The sequence below is a fragment of the Neodiprion pinetum genome, chromosome 6, assembly GCF_021155775.2.
Source record: "Neodiprion pinetum isolate iyNeoPine1 chromosome 6, iyNeoPine1.2, whole genome shotgun sequence".
Taxonomy (NCBI): domain Eukaryota; kingdom Metazoa; phylum Arthropoda; class Insecta; order Hymenoptera; family Diprionidae; genus Neodiprion; species Neodiprion pinetum.
Window position 1 is genome coordinate 8,925,203 of NC_060237.1, and position 20,276 is coordinate 8,945,478.

General features: G+C 36.2%; 1 protein-coding gene across 6 annotated transcripts in view; it reads left to right on the forward strand.

The window, feature by feature from the left end:
• LOC124221012 (CREB-binding protein) overlaps positions 1-20,276 on the forward strand; it is a 35,400-nt gene that overhangs the window by 11,122 nt on the left and 4,002 nt on the right. For 2 of the 6 annotated variants that reach the window (XM_046630585.2, XM_046630590.2), the window contains 21 exons: positions 189-717; positions 1,138-1,452; positions 2,100-2,423; positions 5,071-5,277; positions 6,176-6,536; positions 6,811-6,983; positions 7,713-9,523; positions 9,655-9,818; positions 10,177-10,257; positions 10,391-10,525; positions 10,900-11,376; positions 11,848-12,013; positions 12,291-12,467; positions 12,577-12,810; positions 13,043-13,273; positions 13,363-13,482; positions 13,618-13,919; positions 14,037-14,244; positions 14,914-15,104; positions 18,381-18,708; positions 19,557-19,962. In XM_046630585.2, coding sequence (XP_046486541.1) covers positions 189-717; positions 1,138-1,452; positions 2,100-2,423; positions 5,071-5,277; positions 6,176-6,536; positions 6,811-6,983; positions 7,713-9,523; positions 9,655-9,818; positions 10,177-10,257; positions 10,391-10,525; positions 10,900-11,376; positions 11,848-12,013; positions 12,291-12,467; positions 12,577-12,810; positions 13,043-13,273; positions 13,363-13,482; positions 13,618-13,919; positions 14,037-14,244; positions 14,914-15,104; positions 18,381-18,708; positions 19,557-19,962 — 6,940 coding nt within the window. The remainder of the gene's footprint in view (positions 1-188; positions 718-1,137; positions 1,453-2,099; positions 2,424-5,070; positions 5,278-6,175; positions 6,537-6,810; positions 6,984-7,712; positions 9,524-9,654; positions 9,819-10,176; positions 10,258-10,390; positions 10,526-10,899; positions 11,377-11,847; positions 12,014-12,290; positions 12,468-12,576; positions 12,811-13,042; positions 13,274-13,362; positions 13,483-13,617; positions 13,920-14,036; positions 14,245-14,913; positions 15,105-18,380; positions 18,709-19,556; positions 19,963-20,276) is intronic. The other 4 variants (XM_046630587.2, XM_046630586.2, XM_046630588.2 and 1 more) reach the window with 4 other exon arrangements.

The following is a 20,276-nucleotide window of genomic DNA, read 5'->3' on the forward strand; positions in this document are numbered from 1 at the left end:
TGCTGTCATACAAATCTAGTCAATGGGGATTCTATATTCTTTTATCCTAATTGCAGTACCAAACACATTCGGCATTGAAATATAATATTTTCTGTTTTTACATTTGACGGATCAGAGTTTCGTCATTTCATGATTGTGAAAATAAAGTGCCGATTAGCATGCTTCTTAATAATGTCAACCTTTTTTAGGTAACAATGATTGGCTCAAATGCTCAAGGCATACATCACTCTGCTGGACCTCATGGTGTAGGCCAAATGCCAAATGGTCCAGCTGGAATGATGACTGCTAGGGCTGTTGTTATGCAGCAGCAACAGGCGCAGCAGCAGCAGCAGCAACAACAACAACAACAACAGCAACAGCAACAAGTGCAGCAGCAACAACAGCAGCAACAAGCACAGCAGCAACAGCAGCAGGCGCAACAGCAGCAGCAACAACAGCAACAACAGCAACAACAACAACAACAGCAACAACAGCAGCAGCAGCAGCAGCAACAACAACAACAACAACAACAGCAACAACAGCAGCAGCAGCAACAACAGCAGCAGCAGCAGCAGCAGCAACAGCAGCAAGCTCATATGGTAGGCTCAGCAAGGGGCCAGAGTCCTCACCAACAAGTGCACCAAGGAGGAATGGTTGGACCTAGAATGCCAGCTCCACCAAACATGGCAAATATGTCGAATATGGGACAAATGGGTGCTTCGAGTCCGTATGGTTATGGTAAGTAAAATTCATAGATCTTGTTCTTCATGTACTTGCAATATATAAATAAGAATTGTATACTGACTCATAGATAACTCAGCATCTCTGCTGATCTTTAATATGGAATACACAAATACTTTGAAAGATAACTTACTTCCTCAAAGCTTTGAAGATTTTTTCATTATCGATGATGACAGAAATGGTCAAATTTGTTCTGCTGACTTTTCGCTTGTAGGAAAAAAAATTTCAAAGTTAATTATATCGAGTCATTTTGTGTTTGTCTAAATGTACTTGTTATAGTTTTGAGGGTTATTGAAGCTGGAAAATTTGGTGAATTCAGCCAGCCAATGCAACAGTTTGATTTAAAAAAAATAATAATTTACCACAAATTTGTTTCAAACGTGCATATAAATTCATTTTTCTTTTCTGATTTACAAGTAAAATGTTCATCAGGGTCTCCAGGTGGTGCACCAGCTCCAAGTGTTGGGACCAATAACCCAGTTGCTGTTGTTGCTCCTCAACAAAGACCGGCAGGGGCAAATATGAACGCCATGCAAGTTGCCAGATTTGGTGGTCCGGCTGGACCTATTGGACCAGGAAATATTGTTGGCGGCCAGGAAGGTGGGATGGCTCAACAAGCACAACCACCAGCACCAAGTCCGGCGCAGCCACAGTCAGGTGCACCAAGTGGAGGGCAACCCGGTCCTCAACAAGCAACACAGGGCCAAATGCCTGGCAGCGGTCCCCAACGAGGTTTGTTTTAATAATCAGAGTCCAAAAATTCAGTTTTCCTCAATTTTCAGAAACTGGAATGAAACTCTTCACTGGTGACATTTTGTTTCTTAAATTGTATACCGATTACTTCCTGTTAGCGTTTAAATATAAATTCTTAATGTCAATATCAGTGATTGGATTGTAAATGTAAAAAAAATTTTTATTATCAAGTTAATATTGTGAATATTCACTGAGCAAATCGAACTTTACACATTTCTTTCTCTTCTGGGTAATGAAATCATTTCACACTTTGGGAAATGATAGTGTTTATAAATTTGCTCGTGTGGTCATTGGAAAAGATTTGGAAAGTTGACGAAAACACCACAAATATACTTTCAGCTAATTGTTATTTACTTTTAGGTTATCGCACGCTACTAATATCGGAATCTCCATATTTTTACATTTACTATTTATTATCCATACTGTTCTAACTTATCACACAAATGCAATCGTGAACCCTGTAATTTTCCAATGTTTGAAACACTTTTGTTGCTTCACAGAAGAAAAATCGTGCAAAATGCTGATTGAATTTGTTGTAAAACTTGACAGTTCGACACCCCCTTGACATCATTCAAATGAAACTATAGAGTTGAAAAAAAATGAACAATTTGCTGAACTTTTCGCAGGTGCTCCTCCGTCGACAGCTGATCCTGAAAAGAGAAAATTGATTCAGCAACAACTGGTCTTGCTATTACACGCGCACAAATGCCAGAGGCGAGAGAGTCAGGCTAATGGAGAAGTGTGTCAGTGCACATTGCCACATTGTAAAACTATGAAGAATGTTCTGAATCACATGACGACATGCGCAGCTGGGAAGACTTGTTCTGTACCACATTGCAGCTCGTCTAGGCAAATAATAAGCCATTGGAAACACTGTGAACGAAGCGACTGTCCTGTCTGCTTACCTCTAAAGCAGGCGGATAAAAACAGGCATCCAAACGCTGCTGGTGGTAAGAACTTTATTTCAAACTATATTGTTGACTTAAAAAGGAGCATGGGTCTTCATTTTACATATCGTTCTCTTTTGCGACTATTGTTTTAAATAAAATATGTTCATGATTCGCATAAGACGGAACTGCATCTAAATCAGAACAATTGAAACACATCTTTTTTTTTAACCAGGATAATTTGAATAACTGAAACAGCCTGACGAATTCATAGGGTTGTTACAAACCTGGACACCTATCATAACACCCAGGCTAATTTTTGATTATTGGAACACTTAGGTTATTTACTAGATATTTTTATTGGATAACGTTTGGTATAAGAATTTACCTTATATTATCAATTACGGGTAATTTTGGATTTTACTAAAACTTTAAAGTGCAGTTTGAGGTACTAGATTTTTACCTTCACTCAATATGTTTCGTTAGGAATCAAGCTTTTCATTGTTAATGATTTGATGTCTATTAAGTAAAATATAGTAACAGGATACATTTTTCTCTCAACATTCTCTATTAAAAGGACATTTCAGCCGTTGGAATCTTGAAAAATTAGGGAATTTTGGAAGTGAAAATTTGTAACAACCCTGAATAAACACCCGTAACAGTCAGAATTACTTTTAAACTCAGTATTAGCTGTTCAGTATCTAAATGTGAGGAGTTTTGTTCATGGGGTACGCACTAAATGTCTTAATTACCGACCAATTTCCGATGATTGATTACTCGTATTCATGTTCTCAAACTGGTCTCTAAAGTTCTGTGAAAGATTCGGCAGAACCGCGATTATTAATGCTCATTTCTTACTATTTTCATTCATTTCTATTGAGAAAATTTGAGTTGGTATGTGAAAGACATAGAGTGGGCTTATTTATTAGATTTATCAATTTGTTGTTTTAAGCCCGCTAGAGTCTGAAGGTGCATTTACATTCAAAGTAATTCTACCATAAGGTGGAGGAGGGAAAAGTACAAGTTTTGGAAATAATATTTTTGTTTCCTTGAATGTTAGATTTATGGTCCCATTTGCAAGAAGAATCGAGCAACGAAAACTGGGTAGTCGAACATGCTGTGTGCCCTGAAAGTGAACGAAACAGATTTGATAAGCGGCGGGCCCAACATAATATCTGTGTGTTGATTAAAGGTTATCCCAAAAATTATGCATAGGTATCCCTGCACTTTCTACTTTTAAATACTTGTTTACAATGTCTTGTCCCCCTCACGTGGTTGCTCAAAAAGTGTAATTTCGTTTTTTCGTTAAAAATAAAGGAATGATTGAACTTTGCTTCATTAAAAAAGAAAGAATCTAGTTTCACTGAGCCAACGACAATGATTATCATTCCCAATGGCCAATTTATATTTCAATAAAGTGGTATGTGAAAGTTTACGAGAACTTTTGAATCGTACCAAAGCATTACATCCAAAGTATGCTACGTGTAGTTCAGGAACACATCGAATTTTCCATTCAGTTTTTAGTGAGGGAATTTTACGTCGTGAATGATATTCCTTGCTCTATGGTATTGTTTGCTAATATTATAATACTGAGAGCTGATAATTTGAGTCAGATTGTAAAATCTGTTTGCTTTGTGAAGATTGTTATTTACTAAGGCAGGTAAAACTCATACAAATATTTTGAATACATTATTTCATTACATTATCGAAAGTGATCGAGCAATTAAGCGATGATGTATTTAAATTGTCCTAATTCGATGACTGTATTTATAATTTTTACTGAAAAAGCAGTCAATGTATATAAAATTCCCCAACTTGCACAATCCATTTCAAGTTGCAAAATACATATATGGTGGGGATTCATTAGCTCTGTCATAGTTCGTTATTTTATGATTTATATTTCTTAATTCAGGCGCGAATAATAATCATTATTTACACACTTTATATTATATGCTATCGCTTTATCACTTAGTACATGATAGAGCTTAGGAGAGGTAGAGAAATTTCATTTCCATTCTCAGGGTATAGCTAGTTATAAATCACTGACAACAGTGTTGCGTCATTTTCAAATTTAATAAAACCACAATGAAATTTCCCAGTTGAAATTTAAATTTCACACAAATCATGATAATGACTAATGTTATTCTTGGATATGAAGGTCACAACTCAAAACACTTTTTTTATAGTGTTAACGTTTCAGCCCTGATGGGGACCCTCCTCAGAACCAATTTATTTAAACATCTGTCACGAACAAAAATAATAAAATAATGTACAACTCCGTTATAACAAAATTAAACATAAATGGTTTAGATAATAAGCAAGGATGTTTATGCAGATATAAATGAGAGGAATTACCTAGTGTGGGATGACACTTTCAATTACAGCAGACAGAGAACACTATTAAGTAGTGAATGCGTATTGGTAAATAGAAACGTTAACACTATAAAAAAAGTGTTTTGAGTTGTGACCTTCATATCCAAGCATAACATTAGTCAACAACTCATCAAGGTCAAGAAAAATCGTCTAAATCACGATAATGTTTCATTAGCTGTACGTTACGAACGCTAGTTATCTTAACCTGTGTCAAGCATCTATAAATGAACTTTCGGTGATAGCTGCATCTTCTTCATATTACTAAACATATCTTTGGATATCAATACCTTCAGGTGAATTGCGTTAGTTTAATATTTCCAAATTTGTTATTTCTCAGTCCAAGCAACTCAGCCAAATAGTCAACCTAATCCCAGTCCAGCGGACATGAGGAGAGCATACGACGCCTTAGGAATATGTCCTACTACTACTCCTACTTTATTGCCTGGTCAAACTGTTGGTAGAGGCGTTCGAATGCCTGTACCAGGTATCCCAGGTCCACCTGGTGGTATGCAGAATATAAGGCTTGCCCCACCTCAACCTCAAGGTATGTGCAATTATTGGTTTTGATAGATTAGAAAAAATGTGTCTGGGCTGGAGAATTTATATTTCAGGGAAACACAAAGGCAAATTTATCGAAATAACGAATAACTTGAATAGTTTTTACGTACTTGATCCACAAAGAATTGATGGCATGGTATTGAAATTTTGGCACCAACTTGTTGATCCGTTTAATCTAGACACCCGGCTCTATGGTCCTAAAGCTTAAAACATTCTAGGAGGTTTTCTTCAACTTCAACATGAAGATACTTTGAAATTTAATTTATTTATTTTGAAACTGAGTGGATTGCAGTGTCAAGAATAAACAAAGGTTGTTAATGTTTTCAAATCATGTAAGTTTATTGGATCCTTGTGAAATCTAAATTGTCCTCTATATACCATGTATCAGAACCAAAAAAACCTGGCGCTGTCATTTGGTGCCAACCACCACTTGAGGGTATTAAGGAACAAAACTAATAAGCATATTAAAGAATATATAAATTTTTAATACTGCTTCTTCATTTTGTATTTTGGATGTGACGAAAAATTTTATTATAGCAGAATAATCAATTACAGTAAGCATTCGTGTCAGGACCTACTAAACTGTTCAGTTTTTTGAGACCTTCCACTAATATTATTTTGATCCTGTTGATCTTGACAAAATAATATGCCTAGAATGGAAGCATAGGTCAATCATATTAGATAGAATGCGAGAGAAACATGGTAGCAAAAGTAATAAGTGAATTTAAAAATAAGGACTTTGTCAAGTGTGAAGTATCAATGGTCACATTTTTCAGTGTTTTCATATGGCGTTAATGAAGTTCCAGTACGATTTCAAATTGATCCAGACTAAGATTCTTAGAAATATGTATTAAATGGTATTTGTAACAACCATTTTTCCATAGTAGCGGGCCCAGGGCAACCTGTAGTGGGTGGCGCAGGCCAACAAGTTATTGCGCCTAACGTCTCCCTTCCACTGAGCTCTGATCCAACAGCAGTGGCTGCTGGAAGCCAAGCTCAACCTTCAACTGGACCTACATCGGCAGCAGCTGTGGCTGCTGCCAGTATACAGCAGTCCGTTAGCATGCAACTTTTTGGATTGAATGATGCAGGTCAACCAGGAATTATAAACGAAAATAGATTAGCTAGTCTACAATTACCAGCTGGGCTACAACCGGGCCAAGTAACTGCAACTCCGGTACAAGGAACTAAAGAGTGGCATCAATCGGTTACACCAGATCTCAGGAACCATCTTGTTCACAAGTTGTAAGTACTTGTAATTTGATAATTACAGATATTTAATATTTCTCTGCAAGAATATTGATTCGAATGACTACATACAATGTGCAAACTTGATTTTCATGTATTGCTTCTAAAATTATTTCAATGAAAATGGGTTTTATTCAAATTGAAAGTGGCTCTGTGCACGAATTGTTAGATAGCGTGACAAAACTACTAAACACAATCGGTGGTGCATTAAAATAAGAAAAAGTAAGCTCTATGTTACATGCAGTGAATATATGCTTTAATGTTTTTTAAGGGTCCAAGCAATATTTCCAACCCCTGATCCTCAAGCAATGCTCGATAAAAGAATGCATAATTTAGTTGCATATGCGAAAAAAGTTGAAGGTGATATGTATGAGATGGCCAACTCAAGATCAGAATACTATCACTTACTCGCTGAGAAGATATACAAGATACAGAAAGAACTAGGTAAGTTAATAGATAGTACTAGTTAACATTTGTCATGTTAATAAAACTTGAAAATAGTATCATTCTGTGATTGGCAACTTTACACTAGCTTGTGTTGAGTAGAGGATGTAACAATAGTTTTAGAATTTTAGAGTCACGTATTGTGGTCTCAAATTACGGAAGACTTTGAAATTTTGAACAAGTTTATGACATTTTAACTTTTAATATTTTTTTACCAGCATATAAATATTTTACTAGTTTGATGAAATTGACATGTCAAAGCGGTTTAATATGCTGTCCCAACAATCCAATTCTCAGACTTTGTTCGAACGATTTCACAAAAGATTGATCTATATTCATTGGATGTATAGATTAATTAGGAGTTGAGTAAATTCAAGAAACAATTATTCATTAATTAGGACTATTGCTGTTAAAGTATTTTCGTGATCGTATCCACAATTTAGCTAAACAATTTTCAATGCATATCGGAACTCAAATAGAACAATTACTAAGCAAATAAATGTTATCTCACAGCTAAGTAGAACTCCGTCCGTTTCTTAACAAATTTCAAGTTTAATGAGTTGAGGGTGAATTTTATCAATATGTCAGAATACAATTTGAATGCGAATTCTTTCCATCATATCCAATGTTGACAATCTTGATCTATACCTAGTACAACGCAGTTTTGTCGATTTTTTTTTTTATGGTGCACCATTGCTTTTCATTTAAATATCGTTTTTAAAAAAATAGAGGAAAAACGGCAGAAACGTAAAGAACAACAACTCCAAGCTCAGCAGCAACAACAAGCACCAGGTGCAAGTCTTAGGCCGGCAGCTCCACAAGGTCTTGCTGGAGCAGTCCCTCCAAAACCAGTTGGAACTGTGCCCCCGAGTCTACGAAGCCATTCACCCGGAATGGGACAGCTGGGAGCGCTACCTGGTATCGGCATGCAACACAATCGGATGCAATTTCCACAACAAATTCAGCAGCAACAAATGCAACAGCAACAAGGGATGCTCATCGGACCGCCGGGTCCAAGTCCAAACGGGCAACCAACGTCCAATCCTAATTTGGTCCCAAATCCAGGTCTGAGTCCTTTTGGTCAACAGCAAATGTCGCAAGCTAATTTAACGACGACTACAGCCTCTGCTACAACTAGTCAATTTCCTACGTCGAACGGGACACCTGGATTACCAAATACATCTCCAGTTCAGAATCAGCATCAGTTCCAAGAGATTATGAAAGTTAGACTGGCACAATCGCAAGCTGCACAACAACAGCAACAGCAACAACAAAATCAACAGCAGCAGCAGCAGGCGCAGCAGCAACAAACCCAACAGCAGCAAGTGCAACAGCAGCAAGTACAGCAGCAGCAGCAAGCACAGCAGCAGCAAGCACAGCAACAACAAGCTCAGCAACAACAAGCTCAACAACATCAACAACAACAGCAGCAGCAACAACAAACCAATGCCACTGCTAATCAGAATAGTAATACAACTCCGTTGCCGCAAGCACCATCGCCATTCAGTACAATGCAGCAACAGAACAGTCAACAACAAAATCAACAATTTCCTACGAGTCGCCCTATGTCTGCTTCGACTCCTGGTGATAGCAGTATTGCAACACCTACACCTCAAACTATACCACCGCCTGCATCCAGCGGGCCAAGTCCTGGGCCTGCGCCATCTACAAATGGTCCACAATCAACCACTTCTACGCCTAGTACTCCTTTAGTTCCATCTTTAATGACTCCGAACAAGACAGTTTCGTCTGCAAATAAAACACCTCCTCACCCCGGTACCACTCCGTCTCCTGCAGGATTAGCCAGCTTAGGTAAAGGTATGACATCTCAAGAAAGAGCTGCTTTGAATGCTCCAAGAAGTTCTTCAATGTCATCCCAAATGGCTGCTATCACAGCAGCATTGGATCGTGATAATTCACCGAGTCCACCAACGAATAATAGCAAGGGAAAACTAGATTCTATTAAAGAGGAAAATATTAAAATGGAAATAAAAACTGAGGATGGTTCTGATAATCATAGGATGGACGGGGGGAAAAGTGTTAATAGCGAAATATCTATGAAAACTGAAATCAAGACAGAACCAATGGAAGAAACGTCTGAGGATGGAATGATCAAGGAAGAATGCAATATTAAAGAAGAACCTGTTACTCCGATGTCTAGTCAAGACATATCGACATCTGATATTAAACCCATGGTTCCCGAACCAATTCAACCCAGCGGAACGTCAACTGATAAGAAACGATTGTGCTTATTCAAACCTGACGAATTGCGGCAAGCATTGATGCCTGCTCTAGAGAAGTTATATCGTCAAGATCCAGAATCTATTCCCTTCAGACAACCCGTTGATCCTCAAGCCCTCGGGATTCCAGACTATTTTGATATTGTGAAAAGACCAATGGATTTGTCGACGATTAAGAGAAAACTGGACACAGGACAGTACAGTGACCCCTGGGAGTATGTTGACGATGTTTGGATGATGTTTGACAATGCGTGGTTGTATAATCGTAAAACTTCCAGAGTCTACCGATATTGTACCAAGGTAAGAATTTTCATCTCATTTTCCTGTATTTTTTGGTTCCCGTAATTCATAAGTATAGTATTTTTTTTATTGCCAATCTCGTATTGTTTTATCAACTTCATTATAGATGACATTACTGACTTAACTTTTAGCTTTCGGAAGTGTTTGAGCAAGAAATCGACCCTGTAATGCAGGCATTGGGGTACTGTTGTGGACGAAAGTACACTTTCAATCCTCAGGTTTTATGTTGTTACGGAAAACAACTTTGTACTATTCCGAGAGATGCCAAATATTATTCTTACCAAAACAGGTTGGGGTAAATTTTCTGATTTATTATTACATCATTTAGTAATATCAAATAATTTATTACCTTTATATAAACTCAAGTATTAATTGTAAAAAATGTGAGACATTTCCTAAATATTTTCACCGTATTCCTAGTATTGTATTTTGTTTCGTGAATAATTTTTTTAAAACTTGTTTTAAGTATGCTATTTGTAATTTTTGAAGATTTTGATGAATTCAGAATTAGTGTTATCATTTTTTATTTTTATAATTTGACTTGTTTTTCTCGTACACTTTTGTGTAAAATTTTTCAAAATGCATCGGAAGTACATAATACAAAGAATAAAGGAACTTGATGGCTTAACATTATATGTTTTTGTTTCCAATAGATACACATTCTGTCAAAAATGCTTCAATGATATTCCTGGAGATACTGTGACATTAGGAGATGATCCAACACAACCGCAAACGTAAGTAGTTCGTTGTTTTGTTTTTACTCAACTTTACATTAAATGTACACTGAAATTTAAATCTTGTATCAAACGCCTAACTTCACCATGGTGGTATTTGTGTATAATGTGGTATTGTCCTGTATTTCTGTAGTGCTATAAAGAAAGAACAATTCCAAGAAATGAAGAACGATCATCTTGAATTAGAGCCGTTTGTCATCTGCACTGATTGCGGTAGAAAAGTTCATCAAATTTGTGTCTTACATATGGAAGCAATCTGGCCGTTAGGGTGAGTTAAAAAAATTTTCAATGTGTTGTATCATTACTGGGCTGGTAGCAAGCCATTTATCTCGTGATTCTTCACCTCTAGAAACTATCAAATTTCGTTACTTTTCCGAATTAATGAATTATTTTTATTATTTTTTCAAGCGAGTTAAATCAATTTATGTCATGTGTCTCAAAAACTCGATATTGTTTTGTTACTGAATGTTTCAGAGGTGGTGGGGAAAAGTTACCTATTGTGTAATTACAATGAGATTGGATGTTTTCTAACCAATTCCAGATAGTTTACCTGCTACCAGCCATACCCTGCATAATGATCTTGTCGTCATAAGATAATTTAGCCTGAAATAACTATGAAATTATTTTTTTTTACGTTTAAAGCTTCACCTGTGACAATTGTCTGAAGAAAAAAGGTCAAATGCGTAAGGATAATAAATTCAATGCAAAGCGATTGCCTGTAACAAAGATGGGAACGTACATCGAAACACGAGTGAATAATTTCTTGAAGAAAAAAGAAGCTGGTGCCGGAGAAGTTGCGATTAGAGTTGTAGCTTCTAGCGATAAGCTTGTTGAAGTCAAACCAGGAATGAAAAGTAGATTTGTGGAAAACAGTGATATGCCAGGAGAGTTTCCGTATCGAGCGAAAGCTTTGTTCGCGTTTGAGGAAGTTGACGGTACCGATGTATGCTTCTTTGGCATGCATGTGCAGGAATATGGCAGTGAATGTCCTACCCCCAACACGAGGCGAGTGTATATTGCATATCTGGATTCTGTACACTTCTTCAGGCCTAGACAATTCAGAACAGCTGTTTATCATGAAATTTTACTTGGATACCTTGACTATGCCAAACAGCTTGGGTAAGGAATATTTCATAATATTTCACTTGTTAATTTTCATAGAAGTTATAGCTTGTTTGCATGTTTTTGTTGATATTACGTTGATGAACGATAGTATTAAAATTTGCTTCGGCTTGGCATCTAAACCTATTAAAATTGGATAAATTTACTTCTCTAGGTATAAAAAGCAAAATTCTTTGAGTAATTCAATGTCTAACTAGTTATACGTTTTTAATTCGTGAAAGACATTTCTTTACATTTCTTTGATTCAGCTAATTTATCACCGAATAACTCATTATTGTTTGAACATATTAATAATTTCTAGAATTCTTTTTCGAAAACTCGAAACTTCTAGAAATGAATCTTGTAATGTAGTGATCGACGATTATGTGTGCAACAAAATATTTAATGTTAGAAAATTCAAAATGCCATTCGTACTCAGAATATCATCCAAACTTTAATCATGTGAATAAATTTCTTATCAACTTGCAGTTACACAATGGCTCATATTTGGGCGTGTCCGCCATCGGAAGGAGATGATTATATTTTCCACTGTCATCCGCAAGAGCAAAAAATTCCAAAACCAAAGAGGTTGCAAGAGTGGTATAAGAAAATGTTGGACAAGGGAATGGATGAAAGAATCGTTCTTGATTACAAAGTTAGTATTATTCTTTCAACATAACGTATTTTCAATTGTTTCAATTTCCGTTTCAGTCTCCGTGTTACCTGTTTACTTTACTTTTGGACACAGGTGTCAAGCGAGACTTACATTAATACCCAACCAAGTTATTGTTCTTATAGTTTTGTAACTTTGAACATAAGATAGTTGGGTAACAACATATTTTAAGTAATTACGAATACTAACAACAACAGTAGCAATTCAGAATCAGTATCGCAAAATCCGGGTACTAACGCTTTTCATTCATCCACCTTAGGATATATTGAAGCAAGCCATGGAAGATAAGCTTTCGTCTGCTGCTGACTTACCTTATTTTGAAGGTGATTTTTGGCCAAATGTTTTGGAAGAAAGTATCAAAGAATTGGATCAAGAAGAAGAGGAGAAACGAAAACAGGCAGAGGCAGCCGAGGCTGCTGCGGCTGCCGCCAATGCCGTAAGTTGATATAGTTTACATTCCCTTTGGCGTGATGCATTGTCCTTATTTTTCATATTATTCGATAATTAGAACGTTTTAATATTTCGTGATGTACCTTTTTTCTCAGATATTTTCGCTGTCGGAAGATTCGGAGACAGGACCAGATGGTAAAAAGAAGGGGCAAAAGAAGGCTAAGAAGTCTAATAAGTCAAAGGCAAATCAACGTAAAAATAGCAAGAAATCTAATACTCCGCAAACGGGTAACGATCTTTCGGCAAAGATATTTGCCACAATGGAAAAACATAAAGAAGTTTTCTTTGTTATCCGATTGCACAGTGCCCAGAGCGCAGCCAGCTTAGCTGTAAGTTTCAACGCATCTTATCCATTTATGTTGAATGAGTCTAGCTGAATAATTAGACCATCGAAATCATCAGTTAGATGCGTAAAAATTAGCTACAACTCTCTTGACGTACTTGGTCAAGTTTTAATTTAATAGAAAGCAATTTTACCTATTTAGATGCATCCAGAAATTATTACGATAAATTTTTTTAGTTATAGAATATTATGATTCGAATATTAATTTGTTTTTTCAGCCTATTCAAGACCCAGATCCTGCAATAAATTGTGACCTTATGGATGGTCGTGATGCGTTTCTAACAATGGCACGAGAAAGACATTACGAATTTTCATCTTTGAGAAGAGCGAAATTTAGCTCCATGTCTATGCTTTATGAGTTACATAACCAGGGGCAAGACAAATTTGTCTACACGTGCAATAATTGTAAAAGCCATGTTGAGACTCGATACCACTGCACTGTTTGTGATGTGAGTAATTTTTATTTATATACTTTTCTAATAATCTCATAATTCAGCTTTTAAACAAATTGTTATAATATTTTTTATTCATTGCCCAGGACTTCGATTTATGTATAAGCTGTAAAGAAAAAGATGGTCATCCACATCCCATGGACAGATTAGGCTTAGACTTGGATGATGGGTCGTCACCAGCTGATGCTAAGCAGGCCAATCCACAGGTAAGGTTTCGTGTAATATTAAAAAGTTTTATTCCGCGGTGTCTGGTCGTGGATTGTAGGACATAGAAAGACCTTCAATCACGGTTGTCTACGATATCAATATTTGATTAATAAATTATTAATTTCACTCAATAGGAGGCACGAAAGTTGTCCATTCAGAGATGCATTCAGTCTTTGGTGCATGCATGTCAGTGCAGAGATGCCAACTGCAGACTACCAAGCTGCCAAAAGATGAAACGTGTTGTTACCCACACAAAGATATGTAAAAGAAAAACGAACGGTGGTTGTCCTATATGCAAGCAATTAATAGCGTTGTGTTGTTACCATGCGAAACACTGCCAAGAAACAAAATGTTTAGTACCATTTTGTTCAAATATTAAGCATAAACTTAAACAGCAACAACTTCAACAGCGTCTTCAACAAGCTCAACTGCTTAGGTACGAACTCAATCTTTCCTTATTTATTCAATTTCTACTTCTGCACAGCGGTGAAGCAATATTATTACCTCTATTATTTTCAAACACTTAAATTTTATCAATGTCTTATGTGTTCAGGCGAAGAATGGCAGTTATGAATACTACCAGGCCAACCGGTACAGGTGGCCCAATTCCTTGTAGTCAACCATCTAATCCTGCAATGCCAGTAGGTATAGCAATTAAGCCGGGTGTCAGTCCTACCAATCTTCCTTCTCACCAGACTAACATAGGCCTTAAACCTGGTACGCAGACCCCACCTGCCAGTGTACTTCAAGTTGTTAAACAGGTAAGTCTAGCTTTTTACTGTCGCAATAATATGTTTTGTACAAAAACTCTGCAGTGGTGAAATTTAATCTACATATAATAATAGACCCATTTGGGATGATGTAAACACTTTAGTTGAATTTATTAACCAATTGATTGATACAGGGAATACATTTTGTCGATTTCACGTTCGTTGTATAAAAAAATTCGAGAAATTCTGATTGCTGCGAAGCGGAGGATACCATGTCGTTCAGCAAATATAATTAAACAAAAATACCTGCAAGGCTGGGAGCAAGTCACTATTAGAACTTTTAGTCTGCTATTTTCAAAACATGGTCAGAAGCTACGGTTTGATTAAAGAAGATTAGCAATGCCATTTAACACATGTTGCTAAGGCTTGATCCGTTGCTAAGGATGGCTAGTGGTCACGGCTACTAATCTTACTTTTCACCTGTTGAAACTTGGTGGGTCAGAATTGACGGTACTCGGGTGTACAAATGGTTAAATCTATCAATGTTTGAATCACAATTAACAATGAAACCTACTGAAAACAATTTATTATATCTTACTTGTGTACAGGAAACATCACCACCTCATTTTCTCTGAAGATTGCGAAGTGTACAAAATAACCTCATTCTATTTTCGTTTACACTTATTTTCATCATGTTGTTCTTGTAAATGATTATTTTAGGTACAGGAAGAAGCTGCGAGGCAGCAGGTACCCCATCCTGTTTATGGAAAAATTGCTCCAAGTAGTGGCATTGGTGGTGCGAGTCAACCTAGCGGCGTAATGCCACCTCCAATGCAGAGATCCATTCCAGGCCAAATGTCTAGTCCGGCTGGTACCCACCTCATTCCTATGGAACAATGGACAACTCCAAGGTATGTATAATAATAATGATAAACCATTGTGTTCATGTGAACAACCAATATCTAATACTTGTTATATTACCAAAAGCAGGGTAGTTTACCTTATTTCGTATGACAATCACGAGAGTCGAATAACAATAGGAAAAATGCATCTTAAAAATGCCATGATCGATTTCGATGTTGTCATATATATTTCCAGAATATCAAAGTCCACGTATCTTAACCGTAAAAAAGGGCTCAAAAGCCAAATTTTACATGCGACTTTGAATAAAAACACTCCAACACATTTTCATTTGACACAAGCATAAAGAAATGGCATGGATTCTATGAAATCGTAATAGTAAATTCATAGAATTGCGCCAAGTAAGCTACGGTAACGCTATATTGTAGATACGTCGGATAAGTTTGATATTTACCACAAAGTATATTTATTGGCCCAGTGCTCAACTATATTATTTTCAATTTAATCTTTAAAAATATTCTTTTTCTATTTGTACATTTCCCGATGTGCACGACATTTTCATCTAACAATCTTAAATGTTCTTTGATTCAGAAGAAGCTGTTTCATTCTGTGAACTTGCAGATTGAATTGAATTACTTACACAGTTTTCGTTTTGAATTGTTATGCTTCCACTCTTATTATTAACAGAAATTATTTCCTACTTTAACTCGGTTATACATTCAATTTTTTCGGAAATTGTTTTAAAATTGTGCTGACAATAAGTTTGATATTTAAACTCACCATGGTTGGCACCAAATCATACTGATTACCAGCTTTATCTCTCATTGAAAGTATATTTTTGTCACCAATAACCATGAAAATTCTGTAAATTTGAAAGTTATGGCGCAAGCTGAACCAGAACATGTAACTTTACTGTTTGCAATGGCAACATTGAAATACGTGGTCTGGAGACAGCCGATTGCATTACAATAGCTTCTTATGTGTTTGTACTGCGACTAATAGAAAGATTTAATGAACATGTGTAAGCAAAAAGAATTTATCACGATAAGTTGCGATAGGTATTATCGAATTGATTGTTGGTCGGTTCTTTTGAACTATTTGAAAACATAATGCACTGATTTGCAGACAAAAGTGAAAGAACAATATCCGAACAGTATAGTGATCTCCAGTATTTTTTGCACGAACATTTCAAATCGATGCAATATAAATCTTTCAATTTATTTGATTCATAAAATCAATATTTGCATTCATATCCCAAGAAACCAAACTAATCATAGTAATGCTGAATATTGTTGATATCGCTGTTTGACAAATAGTAAAACTACAACTACAAGCTTGCAAGCCCCACTCAAATTGACTTTCAATGAACATCATACAATATACATGCTTTTTATAGTAAAATTATTATTATTCGTCAGAACAAGCTTGTTTGCAATATAAGGGAAGTTCTTACTTTCTCTTCCCTGGTTAATTTGGACCAATCAATTGTTATTACTTAGCCGAATATCGATATTTGTTCTCTTGTACAAACATTTCGAAAATTAACATCAATTTTTACGAAATTATATATTTGCTATAACCTTAAATATATCCTATAAGCCCTTCTGACCGCCAAAAATCTTTGAATTTGACCATACTTCCAATGTTTTAGACCTAAGACAGAGGCTGCTTATAGATCACATGACCGTTGCGATCGATGTGCCAACATCGGTGATTGCCATTGCCAATTAGAATTTCGTGAATAGGAATCAAATTACTCAAAAAGTATTGTTACACTCATGGAGTAGAAAGAGGGTAAACTGTGAAATAAAAGTTAACCTGGAGTATAGGTGGCATTGTCGTTAGTGAGGAGCCTGGCATTTTCTATTTAATGTATCGTGGATTTCAATTTAGTATCTATGCTGTTCACAGTCAGTTTTCAAAACCATCTTACGTATTGGCACAAGATTTATAAAGTACAATGTTTGGTGGTATTGACGATGAGACAGGTGCAAAGCACGAATGGAAGAAATTTATGTTCACTTACAATTAGCAACAATGAAGAATTTTGAAGTTTATCTTCTGCACAGACCACAGTCTCTCTATATATGAAAATAATTTTAAGAATTAAATGCGAAACAAACACAACCATGTGCATGAAGTTATCGTTCAGGTGTCCGCCAGATGGTATTGACGGCTCTAACTCTCATTTCAGTAGTATATAAAATTGTCTAAAAAAAATCTTAAGATGCAAGAGAGACACGGAAAGGTAACATTAGAAATTGTAGCACACGTAATACGTTATTGGTACGTATTTGAAAATCAAATCATAGGCAACGAATCATGTAACGTATCAATTGAATCACTTCAAGATTATGCATTTTATGTAGAAAAATACAGTGGATTTTTATGGGTCCCCAAAGGTTTGAATAAGTTGAGCCTCAAGCTGGGATCCTTCGTACTTCAATACTCAGCATAAGTTCGGCTTTGAGTAATCTGTAGTACTCCTAATGGCTACAATAAGTTAAGCCACAATACTTCCAAATGAGCAAAGTGCGGAGCACTGAATTACTGAGACGTGAAACTGTACGGAGGGGTTGACGCACGAACCGCGTCGGCGTAAGCCCCTAGTATTTTTTCTCATAATCGGAACCAATTCACATTTCAGTCTTCTATTTACATTGCTAGAGGCTTAGAAAGGAAATAAAAAATCATAACAGTACTACTCAGAAATTAATGCCACGATCAACATTATTTCAGTTAGATACAAGCCAATTAAATTGGATCAGTTACCATACGTATAACGTATGCATTAGTAGGGTTCAAATGAATACTTTACACATGGAGCACCGGACTACCACAAAGTCCTGCAATGGTCAAAACTTTGTAGTCACAAATTTACTATCTGTCAGATACAAGTTATACTATTATGAATTATATGGTATTTACTATCAGTGTGCAACTGCATTTTTTAAAATTGATGAGTATAATAGTAAGGTATTAATGAAGGTAGTTTTATCTAATGCTATGTACTGGCTATTAGTTTTCTATTCTTAGAATTATAACCAGAAAAATTATTAATTAAACTACCATTTTACGCTGAATGATGATACAATACTACAGAAGAAAGTGATAAGAATTTCCTTGTACATTTACATACTGAGGATACCCAGTGAATCTAAAATTACTCTAACCAAATGAGTCACGGCTTTATACTTGAAAAAAAAAAACTAGTTTGAAAAAACATACTCGAATTGTAATGGATTAGCTATTCAAGATTGCAAACACTGACTCAGGATACTCAGATTGGTACACATTTCTGAGCTTGGATACAAAATTTGTTACAGATATCCGGCTAATCCTGTGATGCAACCCAATCAGGGGCTCCGGCAACCAAGTCCTCAACAGCTGATGCCACCACAGCAGCCTCAACACCCAGGTCAACCAATTATGGCTATGAATCCACAGATGCCCAGACAACCAGGAGTTATTCCAGGACCAGTCGGTCCAGTTAGTCCTCAACCCACGGCTGGTGTATCGACAATGCATAGGCATGCTTTGCAACAACTCATGCATACCCTTCGGAGTCCCAACACACCTGAGCAACAAAACCAAATTCTGCAGATACTCAAGAGCAATCCTCAGCTAATGGCTGCCTTTATAAAACAAAAACAGGTAAGAAGTCTGTGTATTGATACAATGCAAGTAACTTAGTTGTTAACATATCTGATCATCTGTTATGTTGCAACCAATTATCGAATATCTTTTTATGGGTCAATTAAAGTCAAATAAATTTAATGTCTGGATTGCTGTATGTTAAAATTATTTATTATTATTTCCCTTATTGCCGACAAAAATCAGGAATACAAAATTCGAAGTTGAAAAAATATGGGAAAAACTTGGAAAATTCGACTTGAGTCAATGTTTCCCAAGTGATTCGGACGTTATGAGGCAATAAAGTAGTATTTTGTCTGATATCAATTATTGTGATCTGCAGAAAAGTACCGAATATCGGTGAAGTGTGAAATTTTGTAATACAAAATTATCGTAAGAAAGATATTTTTATTGAATCCGAAAAATTAAAAATTATAGAAACAGCTGTACACTTCTTAAGAAATAACTAAAAAATAATGTTATCAAAGGTTTTGATATGATTGAGGGTAGTTTATATTTTCATGTGTTCCTCTCTTCTCAGTAATTCATTAGATTCTTGAACAATCGAAAATTTTCTACAGCATACAGAGAAGCACTTGATATGTAGGTATCACATTTTCAAACTGCCAATGGGATAGAAGCTTATTTTGTGAAGATACAGACTATAACTTTAATTACAACCTGACCAACTTGGAATCTCCCAATTATCAAACCGTTTTATTAAGTCATTGTTTACAAAAATGTCTGAAAAATTCAATCTGTGACAAATACGTTTATGGGAATGTAGAATTTACTACATTCCCATAAACGTATTTGTCACAGATTGAATTTTTCAGACATTGAACAATGCATAATTTTCTTTTCGGCAGCAAACAAACCAGCATGGTGCGGCAGGTGGTCCGCTGGGAACCAGTCAACCTCAGCAACAGCTCTCCAGCTTGCATCACATGATGCAACAGCAGCAACAGCAACAGCAACAACAACAACAGCAACAGCAGCATCAGCAGCAACAACAGCAGCAGCAACAGCAGCAGAATAGAATGCAAATTCAAGCGATGCTTAGCCAACAGCAACAACAACCAGGGCAGGGGCATGGTGGACAACCACAGTGGTATAAACAGCAACTACTAGTTATGCAGAGGCAGCAGCAAGCGCAGCAGCAGCAAGCGCAGCAGCAGCAGCAACAACAGCAGCAACAACAGCAACAACAACCTTTCACTCAGCCACCAGCCCCACCTTACGGCCAACAAAGACCGATCAGGTCGCCATTAATTGGTAAGCGACAAGATTAATGCAAAATTTTACTAGTTTTAATTCTGAATTAGACTTACCCCTGGAGTTTTTACTCGAATTGCTAATAATTTTACAATATCCATCGTCGTACCAATAGCGAAATTTATACCTTGCGATATTATTCCACTTTTTATTTATTTATTTTCTTTCCTTTGTTTTACTATTTGTTGTTATTATTATTATTAATTTTTTTTCTGCACATGCAAAGATCCACACATGAAGCACCGTTTTATATGATTGTGAGACCATGTATTACTACTACTACTACTACTACTACTGCTATTATTATTATTATT